The sequence below is a fragment of the Pristiophorus japonicus genome, unplaced genomic scaffold (genome assembly GCF_044704955.1).
Source record: "Pristiophorus japonicus isolate sPriJap1 unplaced genomic scaffold, sPriJap1.hap1 HAP1_SCAFFOLD_1113, whole genome shotgun sequence".
Lineage (NCBI taxonomy): Eukaryota > Metazoa > Chordata > Chondrichthyes > Pristiophoridae > Pristiophorus > Pristiophorus japonicus.
Window position 1 is genome coordinate 1,388 of NW_027250770.1, and position 19,702 is coordinate 21,089.

The 19,702-nt window shown below is 43.1% G+C and overlaps 2 gene segments (V, D, J or C); both read left to right on the forward strand.

The window, feature by feature from the left end:
- Nucleotides 1–368: 368 nt before the first annotated feature.
- On the forward strand, nt 369–715 carry LOC139241571 (igW heavy chain V region W26-like; the record flags this gene model as incomplete). The annotated part of the segment is given in 1 exon segment: nt 369–715. A coding segment is annotated over 1 exon segment (347 nt), but the record flags the coding sequence as incomplete, so codon positions are not given.
- A 791-nt stretch (nt 716–1,506) lies between these two features.
- On the forward strand, nt 1,507–19,173 carry LOC139241568 (Ig heavy chain C region, membrane-bound form-like). The segment is given in 7 exon segments: nt 1,507–1,549; nt 9,344–9,652; nt 10,641–10,952; nt 13,247–13,552; nt 14,069–14,398; nt 18,524–18,651; nt 18,792–19,173. Coding segments are annotated over 7 exon segments (1,437 nt in total).
- Nucleotides 19,174–19,702: the final 529 nt, after the last annotated feature.

Below are 19,702 nucleotides of genomic sequence, written 5' to 3' on the forward strand. Positions count from 1 at the left end.
GAGTCAGTCTGCTGCTGGGGGAGGCGTGTGACTCCCAGTCCCCATCCCCCTCTCTCTCTCACACACACACACACACACACACAAACACACAGGGGACCGGACAGTTTAAATAGCGGGACCCAGCTCCAGGTTCACAGTCAGGAGGCGGTGTTGCGGCGCCGAGACACCTTCCCGAGTCAGTTACACCGAGAGACCCGACGATGGGACTTGCCCCCTGTCTCTGTTTGTTTCTGGCCTGCTTCACCTGTGAGTATTCCTCGCTGCTTCCGTGACACAATACAAGGCGGCTTCAGATATTGTGTTTTTATTGCTATTCATTGATGTGAATGTTCTCGAAAGTAATTGCAATTTATTTCATTCACTGACAGATGTCCATTCCGAAATCGTGCTGACCCAGTCGGCTTCTGTGTCGATGAAGCCCGGAGAATCTCACAAACTATCCTGTTCAGTGAGCGGGTTCGATCCGGACAGCTACTACATGTCCTGGGTTAAACAAGTTCCCGGGAAGGGGCTGGAGTGGCTGCTTGCTTACTATAAAGCTGGCAGTACCACATATTACGCGCCTGGAGTAGAAGGTCGGATCATCCCTTCAAGTAGATCTTCCACAACCTACATCGAGATCAAGAATCTGAGAACCGAAGACACCGCCATGTATTACTGTGCAAGCCACCCACAGCGACCCGACCCGTGTTGGGTTCGTACAGAAACTGAATGAGAGCAATTGCAACAACTTCCATCGAATTCTAGGTCAGTAACGGTGTAAAGTATATCAAGAGATGTGTTTAACCTAGATTGCAAGAATGTATTTGCTACAGCAATAAACTGTTTAAGAATAAAATGCACATTAACTAACTTTGTATAGATGAAGATGGTTTATCGTTACTGTGTCCAGGATTAACAACGAGGATTCAATGAAAGGTTTAATATTGTAACTATGGGTAGGATTTTGGTCCATTTCTGCGCTCTCAGAAAGAATCATCATTAGACAATCAAAATCTGATAAATCTTTCTGTTGATTGAGCAATTTATTTCTGCCAGCGTTAATCAGAGAATGAGTCGAGTATTTGTGCGGGTCCCTGCCACTGTGGTACTACAGCGTACAGTGGGTGGCACAGCAATTACTGTCAGTACAAAAACCCCTCAGCACTAATTGAGTAAGTCTGGGTCAGTGCTCGCTTTCACAATCCACTGTATCTGCAGTGAAGTCCTATTTATGTCCAGCACTGTCCTACCAGCACAGTTTAATATGGATAAACTGATCATTATTCATTGATCAGTTGGTAATTTCATGAACTGTTCACGGGTTGCTCTGTGAAATATATAACACCAGTGCATTTATAAAGAGTGAACAATATCCATTAATACATTTATCATTTTATGAAGATCCATTGTGGTTCTACTTTGTCTCTGGGATGTGAATATTTAAACTAATGTTGGATTGCTGTCTGTTTTACGCAGTGCCGGTTATTGTGTGACCCAGCCCCGGGAATGTAACACTGTGACGGCATGGGCTACTGGGGACAAGGCACCATGGTGACAGTGACAGCAGGTAAGAAACATTCACTCTTTCAGCAACTGTGGAATTTGTGTCTTTATTGTATATTTCTGTGTATTTCAATAATTCACTGAATCGCTGGGTTCTGTACTGAGATTTGTTGCTATGTTTCATTTGATTCGGCTGCAATGCTTTTATGGAAAGAAACTGCTTCTCCACAGAACATGTTGTTGAGGGATTGATCCCCAGATTGGTGTGATTTGGTGTTTATTTGCTGATGGGACTCTGTGCCTGGGTTACTTCAAACACCCAATGGTTGTTAAATCCTTTGGTGTTTCTGCAATGCTTAGTCTCTGCAAGATCTAATTGCTGCATGTTTTCTGATCAAATGCAAATATTACATTTAAATGTGTTTGAAAGATGGTTTTAGGCAGAAACAGAATGCTTTAGATGTTATAAGTAAATGTAAGATATTGTATTGTGTTTTATTTTTTGATAATTGCAATGTCATTTATTGATCAAAAGTTGACGAATGCTCATATATGTGAAATGTTACTGTAATGAAGAACTATATAATTAATATATTTGTGATATGAATCAGATTGAACTTAATACAAATTAATAGAAATAGCACGCAATAGCACAACAATATCCTATATCAATATTAATTGATTAACCTGATCCGTCTAATCACAATTCTGCTCTCATTATTTTATATTTCTATTTATTTCAATAATTAATTCGTTCAGTGATAGACGGGTTCGCTTAATTCTGCATTGACATGTTTTGGCAATGTTACATTTGATTCCGCTGAAACCGTTTATAGAATTAAGCTGCTTCTCCACAAAACATTGTGTTGTTGGGTCCAGCCGCTCAGTGCTGTGGTTTGCTGTTTATCTGCTGAGCAGAGAGTTTGCCTGGGTTACTTTGAATAACAAAACTTTTGTGAAACTGTTTGGCTTTTGTGCGATGTTTATCTGAATGACATCAAACTGCTGCAAGTTTTTATGATCCGTTTAAAACTGTTTTAAAGATAATTGTAGGCAGACAAAAAGTAGGTTTCATAAATCAAAAATCTTTACTAAATAATGTTCTCCATCTTATTATTAAAGTGAGAATTACAGGTTCAACTATTAACCTATGCTTTATGGTGCACACATTTAATACATGAAATATTACTGTAATTTCGAAATTTACGATTCAAAATTTGCAGGTTGAAAGGCAGTTAAATAAATATAACTCAAACAATTATAATGCGGTAATATTGCGCAATATCACTAAATATGCTTTGCAATTAATATTCTTGTATTAACCATTATTCGCATCCCACAATTCTGCTGCGCACTGGTCCCAGTTAACGTGAGCAGAAAATTTTAGAGGCTGGCGACAATTTCTGATTAGGTCTGAAATGATTTTAATAACAGCATACTGATTCCACCGCAGTTCAAGGAGGGTCTGAAATTAATTATCTCCCTGTTTTACACAGATCCACAACAGATTGTATTCAATTATCAATTAAATGCGAGTTGTAAATTACAGTTTGTAAATGTCATAAATCTGACCGGTTATTAAATTCTAAAATTATGTAATTTCTTCAATTAAATATTTTGTTTCATAGCGAGACAATTATCACTAAACTAATCTGTACCATTTGTAAGATGATAGCCTGAGCGTTAGACGTCGCTGCCAGTCAGAGTATTGTTCATACGATTCTATTTAAATTCAAGGAAAGTTCAGACTGACAGACACACAACCCACTCAAAGTCAAGCTGATTAATTTAATTACCATAAGGTCAATGTTATTTTTGAATTGAATAACAACATCCAGTCTCCCATAGCTGTGCGGCATATGGGGTAGAATTATAAAGAGTGAACACATTACATTTAAGAGTTATGTTTAACTGTGGTTCATGTTAAATTGATCACCAAAATCTCTCCTCCATTTGCTCATTAAATGTCAGTGTCGCAGATGGCCTGAATGAATTCTTCCCCGCCAATATTACGTTGATCATTCTGGAAAGTAGTTTCAATAAATAGCTTAATAATTGATTAACGGGCATTTTGTGAATTACAGGAGTAAAATATAAAAAAGATTATGTTATTCAATAGCGGAGTCTATGTTGCCGACTGCACACTAGTCTGTTGCCTGTTACTTCATAAAATATATTTTACAGTTAAGAATGAGGATAATGTTTAAACTGGAGGGTCCTGATTTAGAAAACATACAACGTTACAGCCCAGCGATAGTTAGTGAGATGTAACAACGGCCAGACATTGAACTATTTAAAATAGTCCACTCCTAAATCCATCATGTGAAATCCACTCTGAGAAAAGAGGGAGTTTATGTTGTATCAGAGAGTTCAGAAACATGCAGAGTTTACATGTGTCGCTAGAGAGCGGGAATATATTGGAAGCTCCTGATCATTTTAACTTATTCAAATGTGATTTGAATCAAGTAAACATAATATATTAGTCTGAATGTCTTCATCTTTTAATATGATTCTTAATATGTTAAAATTGATAAGTGCCATATTAACGTAACTGAAACGCTAATATGTCACATGTTACGAAGCAGGAACAGGATTAAAATGAATATTAACTAATTTTATTATAATGCAGTATTAGATCAGCAAACATCAATATTACTTTAGAGTATAATATCAGTGTGAACTGATTAACCATTAATGACCTCCCACAATTGCACTGTATACTGGACAGGATTACAGTTACTGCAACATCTCTAGGGTTGGCGAGAATTTTAAATTATGTCTCATATTAACTTAGTAAACAATACTTGTCTTACTCAGTTTTGTTCAGATGGATAAGGTGTCGCTGCAGATTTTAATGAATTAACTTCGTGTTTTGCCTCGATGATTTTACAGGTTATATTTAATTATGAAATTATATTGAACCAGTGGCTAATCGGTTTTCAATGTAACTGTTTCTTGGTTTGTTAAATTCCTACTCTGAAAGGGAGTCCCGATAAAATGCAGCAAATTATCATGGAATGTAGATTATTTCGATATAATTGTTTTCAGGATTTGTACGATTGTAGAGATGGAGGGAGACATGATTGGAAGTCGAAGAATGTTTTCCAAATTAATATCAGTTTAATTTTTTTTAAAACGTGCACTTTGAGATGATCGGAAATTGACAAGAGACCAATTGTAAATCAGCTTTATTGAAACTGACAGATGGAACCGATCTATCTGCTGAGAGCAAGATTGTGCCTGTTCTATTTCTGTGCGCCTGCTCACTGTGTGAGAATCAGGAGCCCTCCTGATTGGCTGTAAACCTTCCGCTTTGTCCTCTTGTATTTCGTTGAGTACAATTCGACTCATTTATTTGAGAAGCTTGTATCTCTGAAAAATGTGACAGTTTCAGGTTAAGTTTGAGGAGGCACCTCACAAATGGGGCCAATAACGCAATTTGTGGCATTCAGAAGCAGAAGTTCAAAAACACTTCTGTTAAACTGTTGAAGGTGCTTTAATCAGTTTCTAACCCATGCTATACCTGTCCCGAGAGTCCTGATGGGACAGTGTAGAGAGAGCTATACTCTGTATTTAACCCCTGCTGTACCTGCCCCGGTACTGTTTCGTGCGACAGTGTAGAGGGAGCTTTACTCTGTATCTAACCGGAGAGACTTGCCCTCGGAGTGTTTGATGGGACAGTGTAGAGAGAGATTTACTCTGTATTTAACGCATGCTGTACCTGCCGTCGGAGTGTTTGATGAGACAGTGCAGAGGGAGCTGTACTCAGTATCTATCCCATGCCCTGGGAGTGTTTGATGAGACAGTGTAGAGGGAGCTTTACTCTGTATCTATCCCATGCTGTACCTGCCCTGGGAGCGTTTGATGCGGCAGTGTAGAGGGAGCTTTACTCTGTATTTAACCCCCTGTACCTGCCCTGGGAGTGTTTGATGAGACAGTGTAGAGGGAGCTGCACTCAGTATCTATCCCATGCTGTACCTGCCCTGGGAGTGTTTGATGCGGCAGTGTAGAGGGAGCTTTACTCTGTATTTAACCATTGCTGTATCTGCCCTGGGACACTGGGAGTGTTGGATGGGATCGTGCAAAGGGAGAATTTATTCTTTATCTAACCCGTGTTGTAGCTGCCCTGGGTCAGTCTGATTGTGCAATGTATAAGGAGCTTAATTCTGTATTTAACCCGTGCTGTAACTGTCCCGTGACTCTTTGATAGGACAGTGTAGAGGCAACATTTACTCTTTATCTAACTCGTGTTCTGTCTGCCGTGGTAGTGTTTGGTGGGACAGAGTAGATGGAGCTCTGCTCTCTATTTAACTAGTGCGCTACCTTATCTGGACTGTTTGACAGTGCAGTATTGGCATGGCTTTTCTCGAAATCAATCCCTTGATACAGCTGAGCATAGAGTGCAGAGGGAGCTTTACTCTATATTATTTGTAATATAACAGACCTGAAAATGCTTTATCCAGGGGCATTCAAGCAGCCTTAATTTGTATCCAACTAATAAAGTTCGAGTTAGCAAGGCAGATATGTTCAAATAAATATTTCCATTGCTCCAATGAAACAACAATGCCTTAATTGAGTTTAACCTTATTGCAAAATAACTGCTTCATTTTTGATTAATTGATAAACGTTAAACATTTTGAGTATCAGATAATGATTGAATGAGATTGGCCTGATCTTGAGTTCAATTTCAGAACAAACAGTTTCTGGAAAAGATTGAAATGGTCCAGAAAGCAGCGCCTGTTCTGATCTGATGGTAGGCTGGAAGTTAATTTGACAATTTAACTGGTGAATGTCGAACTCCTGCTTCAAATAACCATCATGGGAACGTTATGTTTGAAATCAGCATTTCGTTCAATTGTTTTTTTTTAATGCACCAGGTAGGGACAGACGCAGGTCAGATGCAGCTTTTGGACTGGGTCACAACACAAGGCACACAGTAACTGAACTGCATTTCTGTGAAGCATTTAAAGAAATACATTCAGCCTGCGATGAATTGCCATTCACAATAATCTTTCAGACTCTGCAACGGTATCCAATTGAATCGTTTGAGCCAAATTTCTCAGTCCCTTTATTTTAACTGTCCCATTTCACTATAACAGACAATAAACATAGATCTGATAGAGGTGTTCAACATGATGAAGCTTTTCTAGAACTTAACCCTCTCTTTTAAAAAAAAATCCCCTCATTTTCCCTCTAGTTCTTTTGCCAATTATTTTAAATCTGTGACCTTTGGTTAACGACGTAATCACCAGTGGAAATCGTTTCTCCTGACTTGCTTTGACAAAACCTCTCTCAATTTTGAATACCTCTATTCGGCCTCCAATTAATTTTCACTGCTTTAATACACAACCCCAGCTTTTCTAATCTTTCCACCTAACTGAAGTCTCTGGTCCTTGGTATCATTCTGGGGCCTTGTCATCCTTTCTAAATTGTGGAGGTCAGAATTGTATACACGACTGCATCCGATGTCTAACCAGTGATTTGTAAAGGTTTAGCATGACACCCGTGATTCTGTATTCAAGGCCCCTTTTACAATGGCAATAACGCATACAATTTAGTAAACTTCTTATCAACTGGCCCGGTCACCTTCAAAAAGATGTGAATATGTACTCCCAGGACCCTCTGCTCTGGCACCTCCCTCAAATTAATGCCTGTTAGATTATATTGCCTCTACATGTTGTTCCTCCAAAATGCATTGAATTGTATCTGCCACGTGCCTGCCCATTTCACCAATCTGTCGATGCACTCCTGAAGTCCGCTGCTATCCTGCTCACACATTCCCACGTTGCCAAGTTTGCATCATCCGTGAACTTGTAAACTGTATTCCCGATAACAAGTCCAGGTAATTTATATATATAACAGGAAAAGCAATGTTCTTCATACCGATCAATGGGCGACCCCACTAGTCTTCTGTCAGAAAAAACATCTGTTCACCACTGCTCACTGCCTCCTCTCCCGCAGCCAATTAAATACCCAAGTTACCTCCATCCCTTTAATCACATGTGCTTCTATTTTCCGAATCATTCTTTTATGAGATACTTTATAAAATGCCATTTGAACATCTAGAAATAACATATCTATTGCAACAGCATCATCGACCCTCTCTGTAACTTCACGGTGTAGACCGAGATTTCAGTATCTGACCAATAAACCGCAGGTGTTTCAGTAATCCGCACAAACCAGAATCGAGAGATACCCATATCAGCAATAACCAGGTTCTTTATCCTTCCTAGCATAGACCCGGCTGATAACCAATCGATTTATAATGTTTAAGTTTTGCCAATATTAGGTATTTAGAGAAGAAAACCTGTCCTGATGTTTAGATTATGTTCGGTTCGAACAACAACAAGATGTGACTGCAACGACCCAGAAAGCAGTGCATGTTCTCACTGGCGGGAGGCTGGAAAATAATTTGTAAATTTAAATGGAGCTTTTAAAGAGCATCGTTCCATATAACCGGCTTTGGGAACCGTACATCATTCGGATTATTTCATGGAGTGATTGGGAAGAGGATGGTCAGGAGACATCCAATCAGTAACAGGGGACAGATCACAACTCATACTGCATCGCTCTTCCTCCAATTCGGAGCAGGAAAGAGAAAAGCCCGAATCAATCCCGATTGAGATCAAACTTGAATCCGAGATATCAGGCTGTGCAAAAGTTCCCGGTTCAAATCAGAGCGCTGAAGTAATCAATTCACATTTTAAAGGAGACTTCAACCATTTATTTTCCTGGGAACAAAGAAGATTTAGATGAGGTCTGATAGAGGGGTTTTGGAACTATGAAGGGTTTTATGAAGGGATTCGGGAAACATATTTCCCCAGGTCGGTGAGTTGGTGAGTAAATGGCACTGATTGAATATCAGCAGCAAAGGAATGAAGGGAGAGGGTATTATTGTACTATTCTACACAGGTGCTGTTGGGACATGGGTTGTCCTATCAGAAAGAGGGCTGCATGCAGAATCCATAACAGCTTAATAAAATTGAACGTTTGAGAAGAAGATTGGGAATTGGAAGGTGAACGGGATTTGTGGAGAGATCGTTCAGAGGCGTGATGGGCCGAATAGCCTCCTTCCGTGCTTTAAAGTTGTATTATTTTATCACTCTCGGTCATGCTTATAAACATGCCGGGATTAAAAAAAAGTTAATACAACTAGTAGATCTTGCTGTGGAAGTTGTGTGATTAGGATAATTCACCCCACCGCTATTCAACCAAGTGTATCCCCTGAAAACAATACTTGTAATTATATAGCGCGTTTAATGTAGTGAAACGTCCCAAGACGATTCATACGAGCTTAAGGAGGTAAAATTTGATATCAGGCCACATCAGCAGTTTTCTTTAGTATGGTCAGCAGTGATTCTGGCAATTGACCAAAATCTTGGTCCAAGAGGTTAGTTCAAACAGCATCTTAAAATGGAGAGTTGACTCCACTTTAATATCATGGAATGGCCTGATTCCGTGCTGCTAATAAGATTATGAGAGCAAAAGGATGCAGGAAGGAACTCAGAATATATAATGTGAAATAATTTACTGTGAAAGTGATTGGAGATTGAGGGGAGAGTTCCATAATAGCAGGAAGAAATCCACGATACAATATCCCACCATTCACTCCGTAAAAAGGGGCCTGCTGGACAGAATGCCCCTTTAAGTCTCGTGACTATCCTGATGTGCAGGACTGGAGTTACGTGGAGGCGTTTCACGTCGGATCTCATAACTCCTTGTAATTCAAATGTTGACGTCGGGTTTGATCGGTAAATGATGGATTTAGTTTACCCCGTAGTGAAACGTTTAGTTGTTTGGTTATTTTATAAGCACTGATTACAGAGTCTAACTTGTCCACTTGGCCAATCTTTCCCAGCGACACCATCTGCTCCCAAACTCTATGCCCTGCTCTCCTCCTGTGAACAACCCCACACTGGCGGCCCCGTCACCTATGGCTGCTTAGCGATGGACTACTCCCCGGAAATCACCAGCCTTTCCTGGAGGACAGAAGAAGCGCCGATCACCACTGGATTGAAGACCTACCCGTCAGTCCTCAACAAGAAGGGAGCCTACACACTGAGCAGCCAGTTAACCATCAGCAAGTCATTGGTGGGGAGTCGCCCAATCTACTGCGAGGTTCGACGAGGTGGCTCGGTCTGGGACGTAAAAATGCCAGGTGAGTGCTGTGGGATACAAGGAAGGCAAATTGTGAAAAGCAGAGATGATATGTTCAACTTCTATACAACCTTGGTTAGACCAGACTTTGAGTAATGTGCACAGTTCTGGTCTCCATCTTACACTTCGAGTCATTGCACAGCTCTGGTCTTCATATCACACAGTGAGTGCTGCGTACAGGTCTGGTTTCCACATCATATTTAGAGTATTGTACACAGATAAGGTCTCCATAACATATTAAGAGTGCTGCATACAGGTCTGGTCTCCATAACAGATCTCAGTGTGCATTACGATCTCCAAATCAAAATTCGAGCATAGTTCTGGTTTCCATCTCACACTCAGAGTACTACGCACATGTCTGGTCTCCATATCACATATAGAGTACTGTACACTGCTCTAATCTCCGGATCATATCAACTGTAATGTGCATAGTGCTGGTTTCCATATTATAAGAATGATACAGAGGCACAAGGACGACACCAGAACTGAAAAATTGCAACTGTCAATAATTGCTAAACGGAGTGGGATTCGTTTCTCCAGAAAAGGGAAGGCTGAGTGGTGATCAAATGGTGGTCTGTAAAATTATGAAGCGATTTAAAGGTTAAACGTAGATAAAATATTTTGCTTGAACAGGAGCCCGATATTGGGGCCATAAATACAAGATATTCACTAATAAATCCAATAGGGAGTCCAGGAGAAAGTTCTTCACCCAAGGAATTGGTAAAATATGGAACTCCCTGCCGCATGGAATACGAGGCGAATATCATAGATGCGTTTCAGGGGAATCTAGATAAGTACACGAGGGAGAAAGGCATCTAAGGTTATGTTGATAGCGGGTAGGCAATAGGGAGAGAGGAAGCCCATGTGGAACATAAACATAGGCCTGTTGGGCCTAATGGCCTGTTTCGGTGATGTAGATTATATGGTAAAAACCACTTTAAAGTTCTTAATTGTTTGGATTGTAACAAATAATCGCCATAAAATGTATTTTCTTGCAGGTCGTGTGGTACATCATCCAGCTGTTATCCTTACCTTGAGTTCCAAGGAAGAAATCACCAGCAGCAGATCTGCAACCGCCGTGTGTTCAATCATCGATTTCCGGCCAAAGTCACTGACCGTGAATTGGCTGAAGAATGGACAAATTATGAAATCGGGCTTCATCACCTCTCCCGTATGTGAGGTGAATGGGAACTTCTCGGCGAGCAGTCGCCTGACATTCTCTGCCGCGGAGTGGTTCGCCCACTCAGTCTATACCTGCCAGGTCTCTCATCAAGGAATCACCCAAAACCGAACTATCACCAGACCTCCGGGTAAGAGACATCGCCCCGGGAAGTTCCGGATCACTCTGAGCGCTGATCTCAGTCAGGGCTTTAATCGTAATGAGTAAAAAAGCACAGAACTATTTCTCATTTCTAATCATACAGTTTGTTTTTCCTTTCGGTGTAAGCCCTGACTGAGGATTCCTCATGGTTCATGATTCCGTCACTTTGCTAAAGGTTGTCCTCTGCTTGCCCTTCGGCTCAGCTTTATCCTGAGTTGCCTGAGCATATTGGGATCGACAGTCGGTGTCTCCAGGCCTTTACTCTGTAAGGGCCACTGCTAGAAATTGCTAGAAAGGGTGTAGACAAATAAAGTGACCTTGGAGTGCATGTCCACAGATCCCTAAAGTTAGCACGCCATCTAAATAAGTGGGTTAAGAAGGCAGACGGAATATTTACCTTTATTAGTCGAGGCATGGAATAAAATAGCAAGGAGCTTATGCTTGAACTGTATAAAACACTGGTTAGGCCCCAGCTGGAGTAGCACGTGCATTTCTGGTCACCAGGTTACAGGAAAGATGCGATTGTACTGGAACGGGTGCAGAGGAGATTTACCAGGAAGTTGTCTGGACTGGAGAATTTTGGCTATGAGGAAAGATTGGATAGGCTGGGTCTATTTTGTTTCGAACAGAGGAGACTGAGGGGAGACCTGATTGAGATGTATAAGATTATGAGGGGCCTTGATAGAGTGGATAGGAAGGACCTGTTCCCCTTGGCAGATGAGTCAACAACCAGGGGACACAGATTTAAAGTAATTGGGGCGAGGTTTAGAGGAGATATGAGAGGAAATGTCTTCATCCAGAACGTAGTGTGGGTCTCGAAATCACTACCTGAAAGGGTGGTAGAGGCTGAAACCATCAGCACATTAAACAAATATATTGGATATGCAATGAACCTACAGGGCTACGGACCAAGAGCTGGAAAGTGGGATTAGGCTGGATTGCTCTTGTTTGGCCGGCGCGGACACGATGGGCCAAAATTGCCTCTTTCCATGCTGAAAATGTCTATGATTTTATGATCTGCCTTTTTAGAACACAGCATTCAGTTCTGGGCACCGCACCGCAGGATGGATAAACTGGCTTTAGAGCGGGTGCAACGCAAATTCACCCGAATGATACCGGGCTAAAACGGCTAAATGATGAGGACGGGTTAGGCTTGTATTCCTTTGTGTAGAATGTGAAGAGGCGATGTAATTGAGGTGTTTACGTTGATAAATGGAACTGATGTGGTAGATAGCGAGAAAATATTTCCTCTGGTGCGGTACTTCAGAACCAGGGACAGAACTTTAAAAGTAGATCTACACCATTCAGGGGTAATGTCAGGAAGGATAATTTCACACAAAGTCTCGTGTACATCTGGAACTCTCTCCCCCCCACCCGACCCCCGGCCTCCCAAAGCTGTTGAGGGTAGGGGTCAATTGAACATGTCAAAACTGAGATTGATAGATCTTTGTTAGGCAAGGGTGTAAAGGGTTGTACAACCAAAGCGGGTAGATGGTGTTGAGGTAGATATCAGCCATGATCTGATTGAATGGCAGAACAGGATGGATGGGCTGAATGGACTTCTCCTGTTCCTATGACACTATTACTGTCCTGCGGTTATATTCCCTCCTTACTCTCTCTCACTAGACATGATAAAAGCTCACTAATGACAGAAATTTAAAAAAAAACTACTTCACATCAGTATTGCAATTTATTCCCCATGGCAAAAGACCCCTTGAAATTCCCTCCCCAAGACCTTTTACTTCTGCTCTGCCGAGGGCTGCTACTGGTTCCTGCACATTTTCATCAACCCCAAAATCACAAGACACCAGAAAATTAACTTTGTTTCCTGTTGCAACTATAATCCTGGATTTAACTTGACACTCGTTTTGAACCAGTGTAATTTCCATGTAGAGCTCTTCATCCTGGGGGTGGAGCCATTATACTGAGCGCAAATGCGTTCGGGCAGAAGGATCGATAGACGGGCGTAAAGGAGCAAGGATTTTCGGGACGAGCGCTATTCAGTGCATAACACAATTGCACCCAACTTTATTCAATGTTTTATGCCGGGTCTTTGCCTCACAGCCGATCACAGGTGGCTCTGGGTGCAAATACACAGGAAATGTTAAAGCGTCTCCCGGGATGGTTGCCAATTCGTTGTCCTTCCAATAATGATGGTTGTTAAGCAACAACGAGAGGTTAATATCTCAAAGGTGATTTATTCTCCTTTTGGGAGTTAAGCAGAATGCTGCTATCCTGACTCTGGAGATGAAGCTTTGCTTGACTTTCATTTCTGCTTCACAGAAGATTCCTCGTGCAACGATCCAAAAATCACTCTTTTGCCGCCCTCACTCGAGCAGGTCTTAATGGAGGCGACAGTGACCTTAACCTGCATCGTGTCGAATGCTCCTTTTGGAGTCACCGTGTCCTGGGAGCGGAAAAAGGACATTTTGAAACCAGGGAATCACGGTGAACCGGGAGAGGGCGACAGTGTGATCAGCAAGTTAGACATCTCGACACAAGACTGGCTGAGTGGGGATGTGTTTGACTGCGTGGCGAGCCATCGGGATATGCACACTCCGATCAGAGGTTCCATCCACAAGGAAATGGGTGAGCGGCGTGATTGTAGTAACACGTGAGAGGCTCTGACTATTCCCGGTGCTTGTGCATGGGCCAATTCGTTCAAATAAGTATATTAATAGATTACTTTGATAATTCAAATGGTAATCCCACGGACTAAATACTCTGGGATATGGGATGATGCATTTAAGGGGAAGTTAGATAATTGCAGGAGGGAGAAAGCAATAGAAGGACATGTTACGTGGTTTAGATGGTGAGCTGGGAGAAGGTTCGTGTGGAGCATAAAAGTTGGTATAAATCAGTTGGCCGAATGGCCTGGTTCCTAGCAGTGATTCCTGTGTAATTTTCCAGTACAACTCTTCAAGCTCCCAGAGAGAAGGATTTTATTCCATTCTGTTCTGGGCTGAAAAACTGGACAGGCCACAGAGGCGAAAAAGGGAATCCTTTAAAATTCAGCGCAAACCACGTATCTCGCACATTTAACCACCGGTGTCATTGTCTCTGGAAGTCTCCAGTTTATTGATGTTTATTGTAATTGATCTGCAGCTAACGATCCGCGGGAACCGGCCGTGTCTGTCCTCCTGCCCTCGGCAGAAGAAATCTCCGCTCAGAGGTTGGTCAGCCTCACCTGCTTAGTGAGAGCTTTCTCCCCGCGAGAGATCTTCGTCAAGTGGACCGTCAATGACAAGCCGGTGAATTCGGGCAACTACACGAACACCGAGGTGAAGACGGAGAACAGCAGCAGCTCTTTCTTCACGTACAGCCTGTTATCCATTGCAGCCGAGGAGTGGGCCAGCGGTGCTTCTTACTCCTGTGTGGTAGGACATGAAGCCATCCCCTTGAAGACCATCATCAGAACAGTCAATAAATCCAGCGGTAAACCCAGTTTTGTGAACATTTCTCTTGGTCTGATGGACACCGTCAATGCTTGTCAATGAGAATCTCTCGATTGCATTTCAGTTCTTAAATAAAAACCAATAAAGGCCTTTTCTTCCAATCGTGAGTTACACACACAGCCGCTCAATTAATTTTGTTTCCCATTTTTGCCAAGGGGCGGGCTGCTAATGTGAAGCAGAATATTTGTCGGACTTGGGCACAAAGCTTGTACAGCCAGCGCTCCCAGCTCAGATACACCACAGTTTGGAGACAGAGTGAAGCTCTTTGATGACAGGATTCCTCAAAGTAATTTCAGCAACTTTCTTCCCACTGGCAGAACCTGCAAAGTTCCATTTTCCGACAAACAAATGCAGCACATTTAGATCTATGTGTCATTGTTTCTCGTGTTGTCCATCCCTTCAGATTTGGGGCCGGTTTTAATTGGCAGCATCGCACCCTCTTGGATCTGAAATGAGGGCGACACGGGAACAGGAACTGTACCTCCCACTGCCCCACCAGAGAGAGAGAACACGTCAATTGTTAAACCCCTGTACCCCCCACTGACCCAACAGAGAGAGAGAACAAGTCAATTGTTAACCCCCTGTACCTCCCACTGACCCACCAGAGAGAGAGAACAAGTCAATTGTTAACCCCCTGTACCCCCCACTGACCCACCAGAGGGGAAAGGTCAATTGTTAACACCCTGTAACCCCCACTGCCCCAACAGAGAGAGAGAACACGTCAATTGTTAACCCCCCGTACCCCCCCACTGACCCACCAGAGAGAGAGAACAAGTCAATTGTTAACCCCCTGTACCCCCCACTGACCCACCAGAGGGGAAAGGTCAATTGTTAACCCCCTGTACCCCCCACTGTCCCACCAGAGAGAGAGAACAAGTCAATTGTTAACCCCCTGTACCTCCCACTGCCCCACCAGAGAGAGAGAACAAGTCAATTGTTAACCCCCTGTACCTCCCACTGCCCCACCAGAGAGAGAGAACAAGTCAATTGTTAACCCCCTGTACCCCCCACTGACCCAACAGAGAGAGAGAACAAGTCAATTGTTAACCCCCTGTACCTCCCACTGCCCCACCAGAGGGGAAAGGTCAATTGTTAACCCCCTGTACCCTCCACTGACCCACCAGAGAGAGAGAACAAGTCAATTGTTAACCCCCTGTACCCCCCACTGACCCAACAGAGAGAGAGAACAAGTCAATTGTTAACCCCCTGTACCCACCACTGACCCACCAGAGGGGAAAGGTCAATTGTTAACCCCCTGTACCCCCCACTGACCCACCCGGGGGAGGGGAAATGTCAATTGTTAACCCACGGTACTCCCACTGCCTCAACAGAGCGAGAGGAAAGGTCAATTGCTAACCCCCTGTACCCCCCACTGCCCCACCAGAGGGGAAAGGTCAATTGTTAACCCCCTGTACCCTCCACTGCCCCACCAGAGGGGAAAGGTCAATTGTTAACCCCCTGTACCCTCCACTGCCCCACCAGGGGGAGGGGAAAGTTCAATTGTTAACCCAATGTACTCCCACTACCGCACTAGAGAGAGGGGAAAGGTCAACTGTTAATTCATTGTAAGACCACTGCCCCAACAGAGGGAGGGGAAAGGTCAATTGTTAACCCCCTGTACCCCCCACTGCCCCACCAGAGAGAGGGGAAAGGTCAATTGTTAACCCCCTGTACCCCCCACTGCCCCACCAGAGAGAGGGGAAAGGTCAATTGTTAACCCCCTGTACCCACCACTGACCCACCAGAGGGGAAAGGTCAATTCTTAATCTCCTGCACCTCCCACTGCCCCACCAGAGAGAAGGGAAAGGTCAATTGTCAAACCCCTGTACCTCACACTGCCCCACCAGAGAGAAGGGAAAGGTCAATTGTCAACCCCCTGTACCTCACACTGCCCCACCAGAGAGAGGGGAAAGGTCAATTGTTAACCCCCTGTACCTCCCACTGCCCCGCCAGAGAGAGAGTGGAAAGGTCAATTGTTAACCCCCTGTACCTCCCACTGCCCCGCCAGAGAGAGAGTGGAAAGGGCAATTGTTAACCATCTGTACCTCACACTGCCCCACCAGAGAGAGCAAAGGTCAATTGTTAATCCCCTGTAACTCCCATTGCCCCACCAGAGGGAGGGAAAAGTGCAATTGTTAACCCCCTGTACCCCCCACCACCCCACCAGAGAGGAAAGTCAATTGTTAACACCCTGTACCCGCCACTGACCCACCAGAGATAAAGCAAAGGTTAATTGATAATCTCCTCTACCTCTCACTGCCCCACCAGAGATAGAGCAAAGGTTAATTGATAATCTCCTCTACCTCTCACTGCCCCACCAGAGATAGAGCAAAGGTTAATTGATAATCTCCTCTACCTCTCACTGCCCCACCAGAGATAGAGCAAAGGTTAATTGATAATCTCCTCTACCTCCCACTGCCCCACCAGGGGGAGGGGAGAGGTCAATTGTTAACCCCCTGTACCCCCCACTGCCCCATCAGGGGGAGGGGAAAGGGCAATTGTTTACCACTGTACCTCCCACTGCCCCACCAGAGAGAGCAAAGGTCAATTGTTAACTACTGTACCTCCACTGCCCCATCAGTGAGAGGGGAAAGGTCAATTGTTAACTCATTGTGTCTCCGATTCTCCAACACAGTGAGGGGAAACGGCAATTGTGAAGCCACTGTACCCCTCAATTCCCACCAGGGAGAGATGCCCATCGTTGAATTGTTGCATTCCGTCGCCTGACGTCACCTGGCGTCTCACGCTGAAAACATTTACACAGAGCGGGGAAGAATGCGTGCAAAAGTGAGTGCGTGTGTTTTTGTGAAAGTTCACGCTTACACATAAACACACAGAGACTTACACATAAACACGCACATAGGCACACTTACACAGGATATTACACATGCCCAGAATATAATACACACCGTCATTGTCTGAACCAGTTATTAGTACTCTCTGAAAGTTGAAATGACAGCAAAAATACACACACACACCCTTACACTAAACAGACAAAAACACACGCATTAACACACATACACACATACACACACACACATGCACTTACACTCGCATAAACACACACATCAACACAATCCCACTAACGCATAACACACACACACACACACATTTACATGCGAACACACACATTTACACATAAGCGCACACATGCTTACCCCTAAACCTACACAACACTTACACATAACCATACACACACACATGAAAAACACACACATGAACGTACTTATACAAAACACACACATTTAAACATAAATACACAAAATTTCATAGAAACACACAAAGACCGACAAGTAAACGTACACAAGCGTACGAAAATAAACACACACTTACACTTAAATATAGATGCATAGAATCGCACATTAACACCCGTAAACTTGCATAGCAACATTACATTAACACACATCAACACACAAACACAGACTAAACCAGAACAAGTGATCGTCATGCACATATATGTAAACACTAAAGTGCACAAAATACATCAGGCTATCGATGAATATAGAATTAAAATACACTCTTGGAACAGTCTCCCAACCATTATATTAAATACATCATTTCTGATGTCATAATATCTCACATTCCTCTATTCTGGTCCTGCACACACACTGAATTAACGTTCTTAGTTGGAAACTGATGCAAGTTAATTATGTTCAGAACACTGACCGTCACAAACTAATCAACATTATAACTCACATCCGACGTCTTACCCTGCCCCCTTGACAGTCTCCAAATAATTAGGTCGCTAAAACTATTGTTAAAATAATCGGTATCGCTCAGTAAAGCTCCCTCGATATTACATCATACTATTCCCGAACGGTAAATCCTATGAAATTGATACAAAATCAATGAGCGTGTGACATTGAAGGAAAACTGTCAAATTTTCCAACACGGACTGTAGGAGGATCAGAAAGGAGGAGCGACTGTGGAATTAGGAACACAGATAGATTGTTGGGAGTGATTAACTTAACACAGGGCATACATTCAACATCAAGTTAGAGAACAAACTAATACCTTAAGGCAATAAAATAGAATATATAACAATAATACGATATTTTGGATTAGCAAACGATCTGAATATTTTTCCTCCTCTACCTCCCCGCAGATTGCTCAGATCACATCTGGGATGAAGACTACGAGGGCCAGAGCGGCAACATCTGGACAACCGCCTCCACATTCATCATCCTGTTCTTCCTGAGCATGTTCTATAGCGCTGCCGTCACTCTGGTGAAGGTGAGAAGATTCAGTGCATTCGCTTCGAGCTGACTGAAGCGGTTTGCCAAATCTCTGAATCGTTTCATTGATACAAACCCCTGAGATAAATGCCCCAAAGCACTAAATCCCTGCTTCAATCTTTTGTCCCTCTTTTACAGGTCAAGTGATCGGCTGGATCTCGGCCGCCGTGGAGTTTCCCCATCTGGTTATTAACATCACTGTGTCCTGAAAATAAACTAGGTCCTCTTGGTGATTCCCCGAGTCAATTGACTTCAGTTTTTTCGTCTCTGTGTTTGAGAAGTGAGATAATCGTGGCTATAATGTAAATGTATCTCTGAGTTTCATAATTGTTTGAATATCTCGTGTATAACGAAGTCACTTTTCTCATTCATGATCCACAATTATGCCCTTCCCTTTATGTTGAACTGTTTCTCTCTCCCTGGTGTCTGTTACAGTTGTACAGATAGCTGGCAGCTCAGACCTCGTGTGTTCCAGGCTCAATGTGACTCTCAGTTCAATTTGTGTTAACATTTTATAAACGTCTCTGTAAATTGTTCTTTGTGAAATTGTTAATAAATCATGAATGATAAATGGAATGTATTGGACTTTGTTGAGTTCCTTTCTCCAAGGCTCATTCACATCGTTCCCTTTCCCTATCACACTTAGTTTTATTCCCCTGAGAGTTGTTCATCACCCGTCCTGTCTGGGTTGTGTTTGAATCCAAGTCCCTTCGGTGAAGGAGCCGCTGCGCCACCTAGTGTCCGATCATTGTAACGACACAATTCCCCCAGCCTTGTTACTTCATGCTGCACAGGCGATATGACTGCACAGCGAACAGGCGGATCATGCAGTCTCTTTTAATATTATGGTCCTTCACGTGCCAGGTTATGTTAAAGAGAAATACTCTGATGCATCAACGTCTGATAGATTATAGAACGTGTCAGAGTAAATCGCCTTTGAAGCTGTCCCATCGAACACTCCCAGGGCAGGTACATGGGGTTAGATACAGAGTAAAGCTCCCTCTACACTGTCCCATCAAACACTCCCAGGGCAGGTACATGGGGTTAGA